This window comes from Pinus tabuliformis, chromosome 8, assembly GCF_031772625.1.
Source record: "Pinus tabuliformis cultivar Carrire ecotype Pingquan chromosome 8, CPIR1, whole genome shotgun sequence".
NCBI lineage: Eukaryota > Viridiplantae > Streptophyta > Pinopsida > Pinales > Pinaceae > Pinus > Pinus tabuliformis.
The window spans coordinates 1254877539-1254892108 of NC_142294.1; the positions used below are offsets into that span (position 1 = coordinate 1254877539).

Genomic DNA, 14570 nt, shown 5'->3' on the forward strand with positions numbered 1-14570 from the left:
ACACCGAACCACAATAGATTCTCTTGACCGAATTGATGATTAGCTTAGAGTCAGCTTCAATGATGATGTTATGAAGATTGTCCCGCTTAAGGATATCTAAACTTTGTTCTAGTGCTATTAGCTCTGCCATATTATTTTTGGCCCTTCCTATACTGCAATGAAAATTAAAATGGATGCATTCATTTTCATCCCTTAACACCCCACCATAACCAACAATACCCGGATTGCCTTTTGAGGCTCCATCTACGTTGAATTTCATAAAACCTTGAGCGGGACGATGCCAGAAGTCTCTTTTAATGGCCAGTTTATTTACCTTCCCTTCCATGCCCTGTGGAATAAGTCCCTGCATACCCAACCGAAGAAGTATCTACAAGTCATCATCTGAAGGGGGATTATTTGGGTGAGTCTGCAATAAAGTTCCCACCGTCTCCTTGATCTAACTTAAGATCTGAGTCATGATGCTCTGGTAAGAACTTTTTTTATGTTTGAAGATTTTGTTGTTCATTTCCTTCCATACATTCCATATTATGAAGCTTCGAGTTAAAGCCCAAGCTTTGTTGATTATTTCATAATCATAAAATTTACCTCTCCAGTTATAAAGGGTATTGGTGATGCTCCCTTCGTCCCTGTCTTTCGTTCTGAAAATGAAGGAAAAAGCACCCCACAAATTGGAGGTTAATATGCAGGTGTTGAGTAGGTGCTCCATCATTTCCTCTTGAGACTCACAAAGCTGGCATCTAGAAGGTCTCAGAACACCCCTCTTCCTAATGTTCTCCCAAGTAAGAATTTTCTTATGATGAACCAACCACATGAAAATTTTGGTTTTCATCCATCCTTGATGTCTCCATAGGTTTTGCCAAACCTTGTTCAGTTCATTAGAATCTAGATCTAGGACTAAGTGTTTTGCCTCCTTAAGATTAAAGGTGACTTCATTATTATTGCCCCATCTAAGTTGGTCATGACCCTCTAATACTAGAATTTTCCTTTGGTCCAACATTGCTAGAAGTACATCAGCTTTTACTTTGAAGGGGTTGTCATCCCTGAAATCCATATTCTTCGAGGTACGCCATTTTCCTTCATAGTTAGTATGATCCCAAAAATCTTTTACCCTAATTAGTCCTTTGGTGTCAGTATCATTCTTGAGTTCCACAAAGTCCTCTCTTAGCAGTATAGGTTATTGTTGCCATTTATCCTCCCAAAACAAAGCTAGATCTCTTGCTCTAATTTCCCAGAAACTATTCTTTTCAACTATGCTTCTATTATCCCACACATTATTCTAGATGTAGGAACCTTTTATGATGTGAGAAATCCTTATAAGGTTATTGTTTTGTTGATTACTAGCGTATTGATCCTTCCAAATATGAGCCCATTGTGCCTCTGGACCTTTTACCCATCTCCACCATAGTTTAGCCCATAAAACTTTGTTTAACACTTTCAGGTCATCCAGACCAAGACCTCTGTGGTTTTTAGGTCTACAAATAGTATCCCAGGATACCAAGGCCCATTTCTTTTTCTCCTCCCCCTTACCCCAAAGAAAGTCACTTTGAATGATTCTATATTGATGCAAGACACCATTTGGAGTTGGAAGGGATGAAAGCATGAAGGTGGGGATTGATTGGATAACAACTTTTGTAAGCCCTAGTCAACCACCCAAGTTCAAATGTAATGGTCAATTTCCTAGTCTTGTCCTACATCTTGTTAATCACTCACTCCTAGATACTCTTGTGCAGAGGTTTTTTAGTTAATGGCGCTCCCAAGTATTTGGAAGGTAGCAAAACTCCTTGAAAGCCCAGAATTTTGGAGATATTCAGCAGAATAGAAATATTAGTATTGAAGAAGAAAATCTTAGATTTGGAGAGGCTTGCCTCTGTACCAGCTACCATGGAAAAGTCGCTTAGGATTTGTTTATATGCTAGTGCCTCTTTGACTGTGGGGATGCCCTGAAGCATATTTTCATCTACAAATTGTTGATGACCCAAAGCCTATCCAATCTTAGATGGTATGATCCCCTGGATAGTACCCACTTCTTTAGCATGCTTGATAGATTGACCAAGTCGTTCCATCATGAGGATAAAGTGAAAGAGGGAGAGAGGATCTCCCTGCCTGAGGCCTCTTGAAAGTTTAAAAGTTTGATATGGAGAACTGTTAACTAGAATTGAAAGACTAGAAGAAGTCACCAGGTGCCATGACCCACTTGACCTAGTTGTGGTCAAATCCAAAGGCTAGAAGGACCTTCCTGATGTAGTTCCAATTCAGCTTATCATAAGCTTTGGCTATGCCCAGTTGCATAATCATTCCCGAGTTCTTATTGTTTAACAATGAATGCACCACCTCACGAACTTGGATGATGCTATTTAGAAGTATTCTGCCCTCCACATAACCTATTTTCTCCACAGAAGCCAGAGTGGGGAGAAGGGGTTTGAGTCTCTTGGTTATTACTTTGGATATAATCTTGCACACCACATTGCACAAGGCTATGGGTCCGAATCTGTTTGGATTCAGAGAATTATCCTATTTGGGGATCAGAGAGATGAAAGATGTATTGAGCACCTTCAGAATGGTTCTACTGATTCAAGAGTCCACCACGACATCCAGAATATCTTGCTTGACAATGTTCTAGCAAGCTTTAAAAAAATTGACATTGAAACCATCAGGGCCAGGTGCTTTTCCATTTTCCATTTCCTTGATAATCTCATTAACCTCATCTTCATTCATCGGCCTATTGAGATTGTAATTATCTTCCCTTGTTACTAACTTAGGAATGTGCTTTGAGAAGTCCCTGATAAAATGATCTCTATCTAAGATGTCCTCCTCTGCGATACTTCGAAAGTGGTGAACCAACACAGCTTCTATATCTTTATGGGTATTGAGTAATTGACCTTCAGAGTCCTTGATCGTTGAGATCCTATTATGTATTCTCCATAGTGAATCCGTGGAAAAACCTTGTGTTTCTCTCCCCTTCCTTTAGCCATTGAACCCTTGATTTTTGTCTTCAAAATATCTCCTCTTGTTTACATAGATTCTCCCAGTCCTAATGAAGCTTGGTGACTTGATCGTTCCTTGCCCTATCAAAGCCATCTGTGATAAGGGCTTGATTCAGTTCCTGCATTTTACCTTCCACAACTTTTTTCACTTTAAAAATATTGCCAAACTCATTCTTGTTCCAATATTTGATTTTCATCTTGATATGTTTCAGTCTTTTGTGTAGTAGAAACATTCTCGTACCCTGAATCTGCAAATCCTCTATCCACCATTTAGCAATGTTGCTGATAAAATATGGGTGGGTGAGCCAAATATTCTTAAATCTAAAATGTTTGTTCTTGGGGTTGCCAATGCCCTGAACCTCAAGTTGGAACGGCCAATGGTCCGAGCCACCAAAAGGGATAATTTTTATTATCATATCCATGCCAATGAGCATGAGGTCCTCTAAGATAAGGAATCTATCTAGCTTTGAGGCTACTTAAGACTCTCCTCCTCTCTTATTGTTCCAGGTAAAGAGGCCATTACTCGTATCTATGTCCAATAGCTTCATGTTGTGAAGAAAATTTTGAAATTCTATAGAGTCTTTGCCTAAAGTTCTAGTGCCACCTTTTTTCTCCGAAAGGGATTTGATCATGTTAAAGTCCCCTCCCATTATCCATGATATATTTGCATGTCTATCTCTTAGCTCCCCAAGAGAATTCTAAAGCCTGAGTTTATCATTAGGTCTTTGAGGCCCATAAACATTTGTAATTAAATACATCTCCCTATCTCCAACAGGCTTAATAACCACTGATAAACAATTCCTAGATGCCTTAGCATCTATTATGCCAATCTTTTGGGGGTTCCAAAGAGTAAGAATACCTCCTACTGTTTTGTCTGCTTTGGCTTCTAGAAACTCATATTTATTGAGCCATCTATTGTGTATCTCCTTTATTTTTTAAATGGAACATTTAGTTTCCTAGATAAAGGTCATGTCTGGAGCTTCTTCTTTCATTCTATTATTGAGTAACATTTGTTTCCTTCTACTTCCTAAACCTATGATATTCCAAGATGTTGGCTTCATTAGAAAGATTTGTAAAGGAGTAGCTAGTCACATCTTTCATCTTACCTAAATCTCTCATTAGTTTTCCACATTCCATCAATAACTCATTTAGTTTTTTCCTACCCCTTTTCCTTCATGGATTCCTAGGAGCTAGTCCTGGTATGGTTTTCATAATTTTTACGCCTTCATTTCCTTTCCTTTCTGTGTGTCTTTGTCCTTCCAGCTCATTAATCTGGGTTCTCCATAGGAACAACTACTGCACTCAGTTATAATCTTCTTGAGGTAATGAGTCAACCCCTCCCATGGTCCTCTATTTTAAGAAGCCTTCCAAATCTAGGTGTTCTCTGTCAAGAATATCCTGTAGTTCATGATCCTCCATTTCCATCTCACTTGAGGTCATTTCTTAGTCCCTTTCTAGTTCCTCGTTGTTCAGTATAGTCCATGTCTGTTTATAAGTATCTTGTGTTTTCACACTATTTTCCTCCTTATCCTTCTCTACTTGGCTTTCCTCCATTTCTTGATCTACCTTTGTTTTCTCTTTCTCTTCTTCTAATACTTGGAACCTATTCTAACTGGCCTACTACCCCTATGTTTGATTTTTCTTGGGCCTCCTTTTACCCCCCTTTCCTCTATACCCCATTTTGTGAAAGATTTCAGTATCTTTCGCTGTGGGAGCTTTACTTTTGGTCTCTATTTTAAAAGAGGGCAATCTCTAAATAGGTGTTCGTGTTCATGGCATCTTCAACATCTGAAAGGAATATGTTCATAATCCATGGTTTGCACCCATTCTTCATAAAAAACTTACATGATGACCTCGTCCAGTAGAGCTCTAGAGAGATCCATCTCCACACATATTCGAGTGAAGGAAGTGTATTTTCCCCTTCTGGTACCCTCAGAAGCTTTAACAAAACACCGTATTTTATTTCTTATTGCAAATAAAGGTTCAGTTTACCAGTAATCTAAAGGTAGGGAATAGAATCTTACCCGGACCGGGACTGAAGTGAAAGTGTCTCATTCCGGTAGGAAATTCATCATCCAAGGCTGCATATAAAGGCCTACAGCTACATAGAAGTAAGTCCCTCCTTCAAACACGATGTCTTTGTTCTCTATGTTTGTGAAGACTGCTGTGAAGAAGCCTTTTGATCCAATATGTAGGTCTATGCCTCCTTTGGGTTTCCAATGGTATTTAATCCACGCCTGCAATGCCTTCTCAGTGGGCAATAATCCCATTAATTTAAAAATAATAGCATAGGTCTGCATGTGATCCCTGTGCGCTTGCAGTGCATGATCATTTAAAACAACTCTGGGTGTGACCTCAACCTTAGGCTTACATGGACCCTTTTGCATTTTGATTTTTGCTTCTTATTTTTTGTCCTCTTCCTCGTTTTCTTTTAAATTGTTGTCCTCCCTTGAATTGGCCAAGTCCTGTGCCTAACCAATGTTCCTTTTCCCTTCTCCTGAAAGACTTCTAGCCATCTCCAATGGTTTCTGACATTGACTGGCTACTGCTTGTCTGTAGGAGGGAGTGGAGCTCTCCCCTTTGTGCCCCTCCATGGCATTCAACTCATGAGTATTCTTGATACCGTAGTTCTTACCAATTTCACTCCTTCGCTCCTACCCTCCAGAAGAGCCACTCTCCTTTAACATAGTAAACAATTAATAAATATTGAAAAAATGCTAATATATATTAAGAATAAAGACCATAGTAAGGTTTTCAAGTTACAAGTATAATTGGCCTAAAAAATAACTTCATTGTAATATCCTCCTATACATCATGATTGAGGTGCTTATTTTGATTCAACACCATATTTTTTTTCACAATATATAAGATTTCAAACAAATTTTAATATAAATTATAAAATTTAAATTACTCTTTCACTTAGCCAAAAAAAATTGTTATATCAACTTTATATATTTATATATATATATGATAAACAAATAATCAATATTTAAAAAAAAATTAATAATATAATATAAATTAAGGAATCGCATATTTTTAGAACATATTTCTTATATGCCCATGGGGCTTTTGATTGATGGTGAATGGGTGCACTGTTAAGGCACTCCTTGTGATAGGTCACTGGTTCAAATCCCCTGTGGGTACTTACCTACCAAAAAAAAAAACATATTTCTTAAATGAAAAGTGAATAACCCTAAAATATGGAAAAATAAAATAAAATAATCACAATAACCATAAATAGCCAATATCATGTTTTCATTATCAATATCTATGAAACAAGTTTAATTCAATATATGTGTAAACATTTGATATTTTCTCAATTTTTTGAAATATTTTATGACTATGGAAATTATTTATAAATATTGAAAGAATGAATGAATTCAAAGGAACTAAACAGTTTATGAATATTCATGAATATTGAAAGAGAGTATGAATTTTAATTCAATATATGTGTAAACATTTGATATTTTCTCAATTTTTTGAAATATTTTATGACTATGGAAATTATTTATAAATATTGAAAGAATGAATGAATTGAAAGGAACTAAACAGTTTATGAATATTCATGAATATTGAAAGAGAGTATGAATTCAAAGTACGTTATCATTTTTTTTAAAGATAATATTTTCTTTCCACTAAAAATATTGGTATTTCATACAAGCCAAAGCACCAAGAAATTATTGTTCAATTATATCTAATATTCAAATATATCTAAGATTGCTAATAGCTATAATTTTCTACTTAACCAAAACATTGTTAATAGTTATGGTTTTCGACTTACCCACAACATAAATAGTCAAACATAAAAATAATTATGCAAGGTTCCACTTAATACAACAACATCATTTAGAAAATATTGGCATTCATGTGAGGGGAATGCAAAAAAACTTTGGAATCATTAAATTGTTCCAAATATGTCACGCCTAACAATATTCAACAACATTGATTGTAGGATGTCAGTCTCCCCACCTCGAATCAATGGGAGTGCTTGAAATCATAATTGTGGGTGTGTAGCATGCATTAATTATATATATATATATATATATATATATAGATATATATATATATATATATATATATATATATATAGATATATATATATATATATATATATATATATATATATATATATATATATATATATATATATATATATATATATCGTTGTATCAAAATATTTTAAGCACTGAAAAATAAAAGAGGGGAATAAATAGTCCTTCTCAATATCATCTTTTTCGATCTTACAAAGAATTTATCTCTTATTTGTTCTTGGAATGTCCCTCTATTCAATCAGTATGGGAAAATTATTTGCATCCTGAAGAGGAATGATCAATTTGACGAGACACAATAAGTGAGTATTTCACCTCTTAGTGTAAGAACCCTTTTTCGTAACACCTCATCTATGTAAAAACAACAGTGTGTGAATCATGGAAATATGTAAATTTATGTGAAAATAATTTTATGATTAGCTAAGGGGAGGCATATATGAACCCAAAGCTCTTAGGTGAAATCTATTTGTGTGTCTATTGGCATACTTGTTGTGTGTATGTTTGGTTACCTATGGTGTGTCACGAGCAAGCTCATACTAGCTTCGCTTAATTTCTTTGAATACTACCTCAGCCAAGGACTAGCATGAACTAAAAGTCATAAATGTTTTGGAATAGGAAACATGGGCTATTTCAATGCCCATATCTATCCCATTCACCATAGAATGTGGTTCGGAGGAGGGAAGCTACGATAAAACATGGTTGAAGGTGTGAAGGAGAAGACACTTAATGCGTGATCATTGAAGTGAAGAGCGAAGGAAGGAAATGCTAAAAATGTGAAATAAGATGAATAAGAGTGGTCACAATGAGCATAAAAAAGAAGAAGAACATTTCCAAAGAGAGGCAATGAAGCACCCACAATTAGTCAAATGACTAAATTAGATTGTATTTTCTCAAAAGTAGTGCTTAAAAGCTAGGGTGATATTCCCTAGGTCTCTTGTACATAGGCCATTAGATTGTGTATCAAAGCCTATAGGATTACTGGGGAGCGACGTGGAGGAAGTGAATCACTATGGTGCTTTCCATGAGGGTGTGAAACAACCTTGTGCTTTTTACCTAGTTGTTCAACAAATAGGATATGGAATTTTGAATCATTGTGGTGCTTCTTGCGAGGTTGTAAAACTACCTTAAAAGTGGAATACAAAATCTTTTGATGCTTTTCATGAAAAGGTACCTCTGAAACAACCAAAACAAATTCCCCTTGGAACTTAGACATAACGCATCCCACCTTGGGTGAAGCCCTGTATTTTAAATTAGTGAGTAAGTGAGTAACTTAGGTTCTCATTACTAGAGAGAACTTGTGAAATATAGTAGATATTGAACTCCCTTTCTCGAGTATGCAACTAATAATTGTGTGTGAAACTCCTTGATTGAAAATTCATGTGAAACTCCTTGATTGAAAATTCCCTCAAACATTGGATATGGCTACATGATGGACAATTGCAAAAACGACTACATTGTAGTTGGCCTATTACTGGCTGAAGAGATAAGTATAAATAGCTTATCCATTTGGTTTTTTGAAAAGTAATGAATCTTGTTAGATTATGCACGTTGCAAGATTTTAAGTGTTTATGAATGTGTTGACTGTAAGACTTGCAAGGCTCGTTGATGTACTCATGGCTCGTTGATGCACTCATGGCTCGAACGATGTCATGTACATCCATGAACACTTAATGCTTACTTGCAAAATGTTGTTCTTTATTATGATGTCTAGCATGGGGGAATTTGGTGTTCATGTGAATTTACTTTTCCCTCTAAGATCTATGATAAAAGTATGTTTGCATAGCATAATTTCTTGTCATGTGTGAATTGTAAATCTCTTGCCTCACACTTTGGGACACAGTTCTCAAGAGTAAGCAGTTTGAATTTTATGTCTTTTAAATACCATTATAGAGTTTTATGGCTTGGACTGTAACCCTTCGGCTGTAATTCACCTCAATACTAAAGAGAGTTGGAGAGAAGGATAGGTCACCTTTATGGTCTTCAACGTTGTTACATAATTGGTAAATTGTTCCTTGGGATGAGAACGAAGATACAACTAGTAGTTAATATATGTATAGGTTAGTTGACAAAGAGTGGGCCCTTATAGAAACATCAACCGTAGCTTATACCTTAAATTTTAAGGCATTATATCAAGAATACTTATACATCACACAAAAAAACATTAAATATAATGTAACAATGTACATATTGGTGGATATAACTTAATATCCTCCAATGGTAACAACCTAAAAATAGAAAAGGTTTTGATGGCATAAGGCTTATGGAGTGATAGTAATTATTGCATCAATTATATATATAAGATGGGGAAATGTTAGTTAGGTTGAATAAATAATAGAATTTTCCATTATACAGTTTTGGATTTAAAATTATGTTAAAATTTTACTGAAAAAATTCTAGTGGTCACAAACTAAAAAAAATACATTTTTATTCTTAATTTATTTTCAAATATTTTTCAAATTTGAAATTGTGTTTTTACATATTTTTTAATATTAAAATTTGATTTAAAAAAATATATATCTATTTTTATTCTATTTTTAAACCAAATTTATTTTATATATAAATAATTTTATTTTTAATTTTAATTTTTATAACACATTTGTGATTAATTATTACTTTATATATTACATTCTCAAGAAAAAAAATATTTGGTTATTAAAAAAATAATAAAAAGTATTAAATTAAAATTTTAATTAATAATTTTTTTTTTTGAAAATTTCAAACTATAATTCCAAAAAATTATACCAAATTCCCTATTTCAATTAATACGGCCATCGTTCTTTACCATTATGAAGATCGTCGGATCATTTTTTACCAATATGAAAATGGTCACGGAGTGGAGCTTGGCAAGATATTCACTAAATTATAAATAACTAGAAAACAAATATTTATAAATGGGAAAATAGCTATGGTGTTTTGGAAATCAAATCACCATTACACATTTTTTAATTTTAATTGGATTTTTAATAAAATTTATTAATAAATTAATTTTTATGAAATCTCAAAAAATCATTTTATCAAATTATTATGAAAAAGATATTTATAATAGAGTAGTAGAAGTGTGGATTGATATTTAAATTTTAAGCGAAAAAATTAAAATTTAATATAGTTTGGGTGAGGTAATTTTATGGAAACATTAAAATTGAATATAGTTGGGGTTAAGAAATTGGACAAATAATGGGACAGAGAGATATGGAATATGCAAAGGCTTGTTTTTAGCCACAAAATAAAACATTAATGTTTTGGTGCTATTGGTAGATTAGTAGTTGGTTATCCATCACCTTGTTTATGGATATTTTCCTAAAGTTTCCAAGTTGCTAAGTACTATTGATTAAATCAGGAAGCTTTCTCTACTATTAACTTCTATCATATGTTGAAAATGAACAAATATACTGCAAAAATTTAATGAGTAAAGTAGTAAACATGGATGCAGAAGTCAATAAAAAATGGTATTCGTTATGTCACAAATATTCGTTAACAATGATTTTTCTATGGAAAGTAAATTTTGTCTATATCTATAAGTCTTTTGTAGAAAAAGGTTGAAAGACCTTTAACATAGTTTAAAAAAATAATAAATATTGAAAAAACACTAATATATATTAAGAATAAAGGCCATAATAAAGTCACTAAATTATATTTATAGTTGTCCTCCAAATATTTTCATTACACTATTTTTCTATATAAATCACCATCAAACTTCGTTTTTAGTTCAAAACTATACTTGAATCACAATATATAAATACAAATAAATTTTAATATATATTATAAAATTTAAATTACTCTTTTAATTAATTAAAAAAATATTATATCAATTAGTTATATATATATAAAATTTAAATATCATAAACAAATAATTAATAATTGTGTTAAAAAACAAATAATATAATATAAATTAAAAAATCACACATTTTTAGAATATATTTCCTCTATAAAAAGAAGATAGCCTTGGGAAAAAAACTTGATAACCATAAAACAATCAGAAGACCAATAAATAGCCAATATCATGTTTTCATTATCAATATCTACGCGACTAAATTTAATTCAATTTCTATTTTTAAACATGGTGTACACAATTCATCATTTTTGCAATTTCCGGAAATAATGTACGAATGATCAATTTCTGGAAATAATTTACGAATATGGGAGAATTTATGAATATTGAAAGAAAGAACGAGGTCAAATTACTGAACCAGGTTTAAAATAAACCATTTATGAATATTGAAAGAAAGAATGAATTAAAGTACTTAACCACTTTTACAATAAACAATTTATAAATATTGAAAGAAAGAATGAATTAAACTACTTCATCACGGTTTAAAAAATTAATAAATATTTTTTTTAAGTTGAAATTTTTGCTATTTCATATAAACAATTTTTTAGCTGGTTATTTTTAGTTAAAATTAGGCAAAAAAATTCAAGAAATCTTGCAAAAATTTTAGAATACTCAATGAAATTTAACAACTTTAATTTGAATTTACAAAACTCCAGCAGTTTACAGCAAATATCTTCAAGTTGAGGAATTGACATATCGAACTCCAGAAACCATGGGTTCTCTGTATCCTGGCAACTTGACTCGGAGGCACCTGGTTGGCAGATAGAAGGCAGCGCCAGCTACCTGGCGGGGTTTGAACTGGAGACATACCGTCGTCATCAATCCATCATTAAGAATGCCAGTGTTCAGCTTTGAACATTTTGACGGCAGAGGCGAGGTGATTGTAAAGGTTTTCGATCTCGAGATCGAAGTTTAGTGTTGTCAGCACTAAATGCTCCCCCTTCAATATTAGTTGTTGCATCTGCTCGAGTTTCGCAGAGGCTGCATCTCCGTTTTCATGGATGGCTTTCGGAGTAAGTTCGTCCAACATTTTAATTCGCTGATCACTGAGTTTGTTGGCGAGGAGCAGGCAGCTGGCTGCGATTGTGCATCTGTCGTTGCTGTTGTGAGATTGGCGGAGATAGAATCGGTGGCACAGTATGGTAGCTGCTGGGATGGTCCCCTGGGGCAGCCCTAATTCCACTCCCAGACGTTCGATGAAAGAGCAGTACGATTGCCTGAGGCGATTCTCTTGCTCTGCATCGATTCCATGGATTCTGGAAGGGCTAGATCTGTCGATTTGGGATCGGGTAAAATACCATCCCTCGCCCAATCCATGGATTCTGGAAGGGCCGGATTCCTCGTCTTGGCCTCCGGCAGGCATTTTTGCACGCTTGGGGTTCGACACCGCGCGATGCAGGCGGAGGACGAGAATGAAGGATGGTGGTCCGTAGAATGGAGAAGAGGTCATTTATGTAGGCGAGGCAGTGAGACGGAGTCAACAATCCGATGACTAATTTGTTTGAGTAATGGAGATCCCAGAAAATCGCAAGTATAGAATTTTTGGTTGGTTTCAGGTTTTCTTGGGAGCCGTTTATCGTTTAAGATTTCAATTTTGGTAAAAATTGTTTTCTGTGGTTTTATTGAAGTAAAAATTGTTGTGTGGTTTTAGTGATGGGAAATTTGAAAATATAGAAAATATGTTGGCTATTAGGTTTAATTTGAGCGGTTGAAGAGATATTGTTATCTTGCTCACTTGAATTCAAATCTAATTTGTGATATGTTCTTTTTTATGTAGTGATTTAACTGGTAAGATAGTAACATCTCACTTCCTAAGTGCCTAAGAGTAGGATTAGATGTTTCTAAACTTCTTAACCCTAAAACTTGGCTCAACTAGTGTCATTGACCACCCCAAAGTCACCATAAAGTCGTTCATTTTATGACATATACTTAATAAATGTAAATGAGTAAATAAAGCAATGTTCCAATGTGTGTGCTTATAAAATGATAGTGTGAGATAACTATGTTTTACTTATAACGATATTGATTTATTAAATCTCTAATATATTTAATTATAGTTTATAGCATGCTATTTCAATTTATATACACACATTAGCATTCATAAATTTTATTTTAAGGCTTTTTAAACCCCAGGAAAATTGTAAGTTATTTTTTTTTTATGTTTTTAAACCAAATTTATAATAATTTGGGTGTTAATGTTAACATTTAAAATTTATATACAAGTCTGAGATATAAAATTTTCGTATTAAGAGTGAAGGGAACTTTATGTGAGTGGTTCATGAGGCACAATACTTGCTAAGGTTTTGCAAATGGGGTAGCAAGCTAAGTGGACTTGATTGTGGGGAAATCTCCACAATTAAGTGTGTTTGAGCCAGGGAGAGGTCATCTACTACATCACATGGAAGTAGCCACAGAATGACTTACTTAAGGCAGTTGAATCCCAAAATAATATCTAATATAAGATTTTCATTCAAATAATAATTGATATAGGAATAATTAAGCAATAAATTAATTAGAAGTATAAGACTCTTATTAGAATGCCTTTTTACCTATAGACATGTGTATTAGAGCTATCCGTCTTATATTACGGATATTTAGGTGACATGCACCAACAAACTTACATTTTAACTTCTTTTTTATTCGTTTTAATGTAAGATAGAATTGGAGTTCAGATGGATCTTTTGTTCATCTTCATATGAAGCTATTGAAGGATCTTGTGAATTAATTTTTATTTAATTGATGAAGAATCAATAAGTTTATAGGAAAAATCAACTAATCAACTCCTATGTTACACTCTAGTATGGAGAAATATAGTGACTTGTGTGTGAGACATGAATTATTGGATAGAAAATAGTAATAATGAAACATAGTGTCGTCTAATTTAAAGACACACTGACAATTTCATTCAGTTCAATTTGTTGTATTATAATTTATTTTTGTTAATGAAATTATAAACAATATTCTTTTGGGAAAAAAATCATAGCACTTATGCTACAGTAAAAGCAATTGAAATAGTAATGATACATGCGAGTAATCACAATATTTCAAAACTTCATGTTTAAATTTATTTGGAAAATACATAATTAAAGATAAGAATATATGTATTTTAAAAAATGTGAAGTATCTATAAAATATAAATAATAATAAGTGAAAACACATAAAATAAATCATTGGTAATAATATTCATAGCTATATAAAATAAAGAAGTTGCTAATAACAAGAAAATCCATTTAAAATAAATGGTTGGTAGACTCCGACAAGAATCAATCTATAATAAGCATCAAAACACTCACTTCATGACATACCTCGATTACAAAAATTAATAAAATCATAAAAACTAGGACTACTATCAAAATTAAATTCTTGGTAAATGCCTATAGATACCAATCCATGATAAGTATCAAAACACTAACCCACAATACATTTCAAATTTCCCATATATATTTAAAATTAACTAAACTATAACCTTATTTTAAATTCACATTATTATTAATTATAGAAAGAATTAATATATTCTCTAATGATAGTAAATGAACGATGTAATTCATATGTGGAGGTGGAGGATGGTGTCAACCACCCCATTGAATCACACACAATTTAGATAGGTGGATGGCATGGCACACTTTCCCATGCATAACCTTATCCTAGATTTAATGTGATTAGTATATGATCTCATTCTTGGAAAGCCTATGGAGTGTTGGAAGAGTT

General features: G+C 33.2%; 1 protein-coding gene across 1 annotated transcript; it reads right to left on the reverse strand.

Moving 5' to 3' along the window:
• Window positions 1-11691: 11691 nt before the first annotated feature.
• Window positions 11692-12312, reverse strand: LOC149239931 (cyclin-T1-2-like). The gene has a single exon (XM_089370009.1). The coding sequence runs from the start codon at window positions 12310-12312 to the stop codon at window positions 11692-11694; it is 621 nt and encodes a 206-aa protein (XP_089226135.1).
• Between the last annotated feature and the right edge of the window lie 2258 nt (window positions 12313-14570).

Bases quoted from the DNA above. Each gene is read 5' to 3' on its own strand.
- LOC149239931 (XM_089370009.1), bottom strand. From the start codon at position 12,312: ATGACCTCTTCTCCATTCTACGGACCACCATCCTTCATTCTCGTCCTC.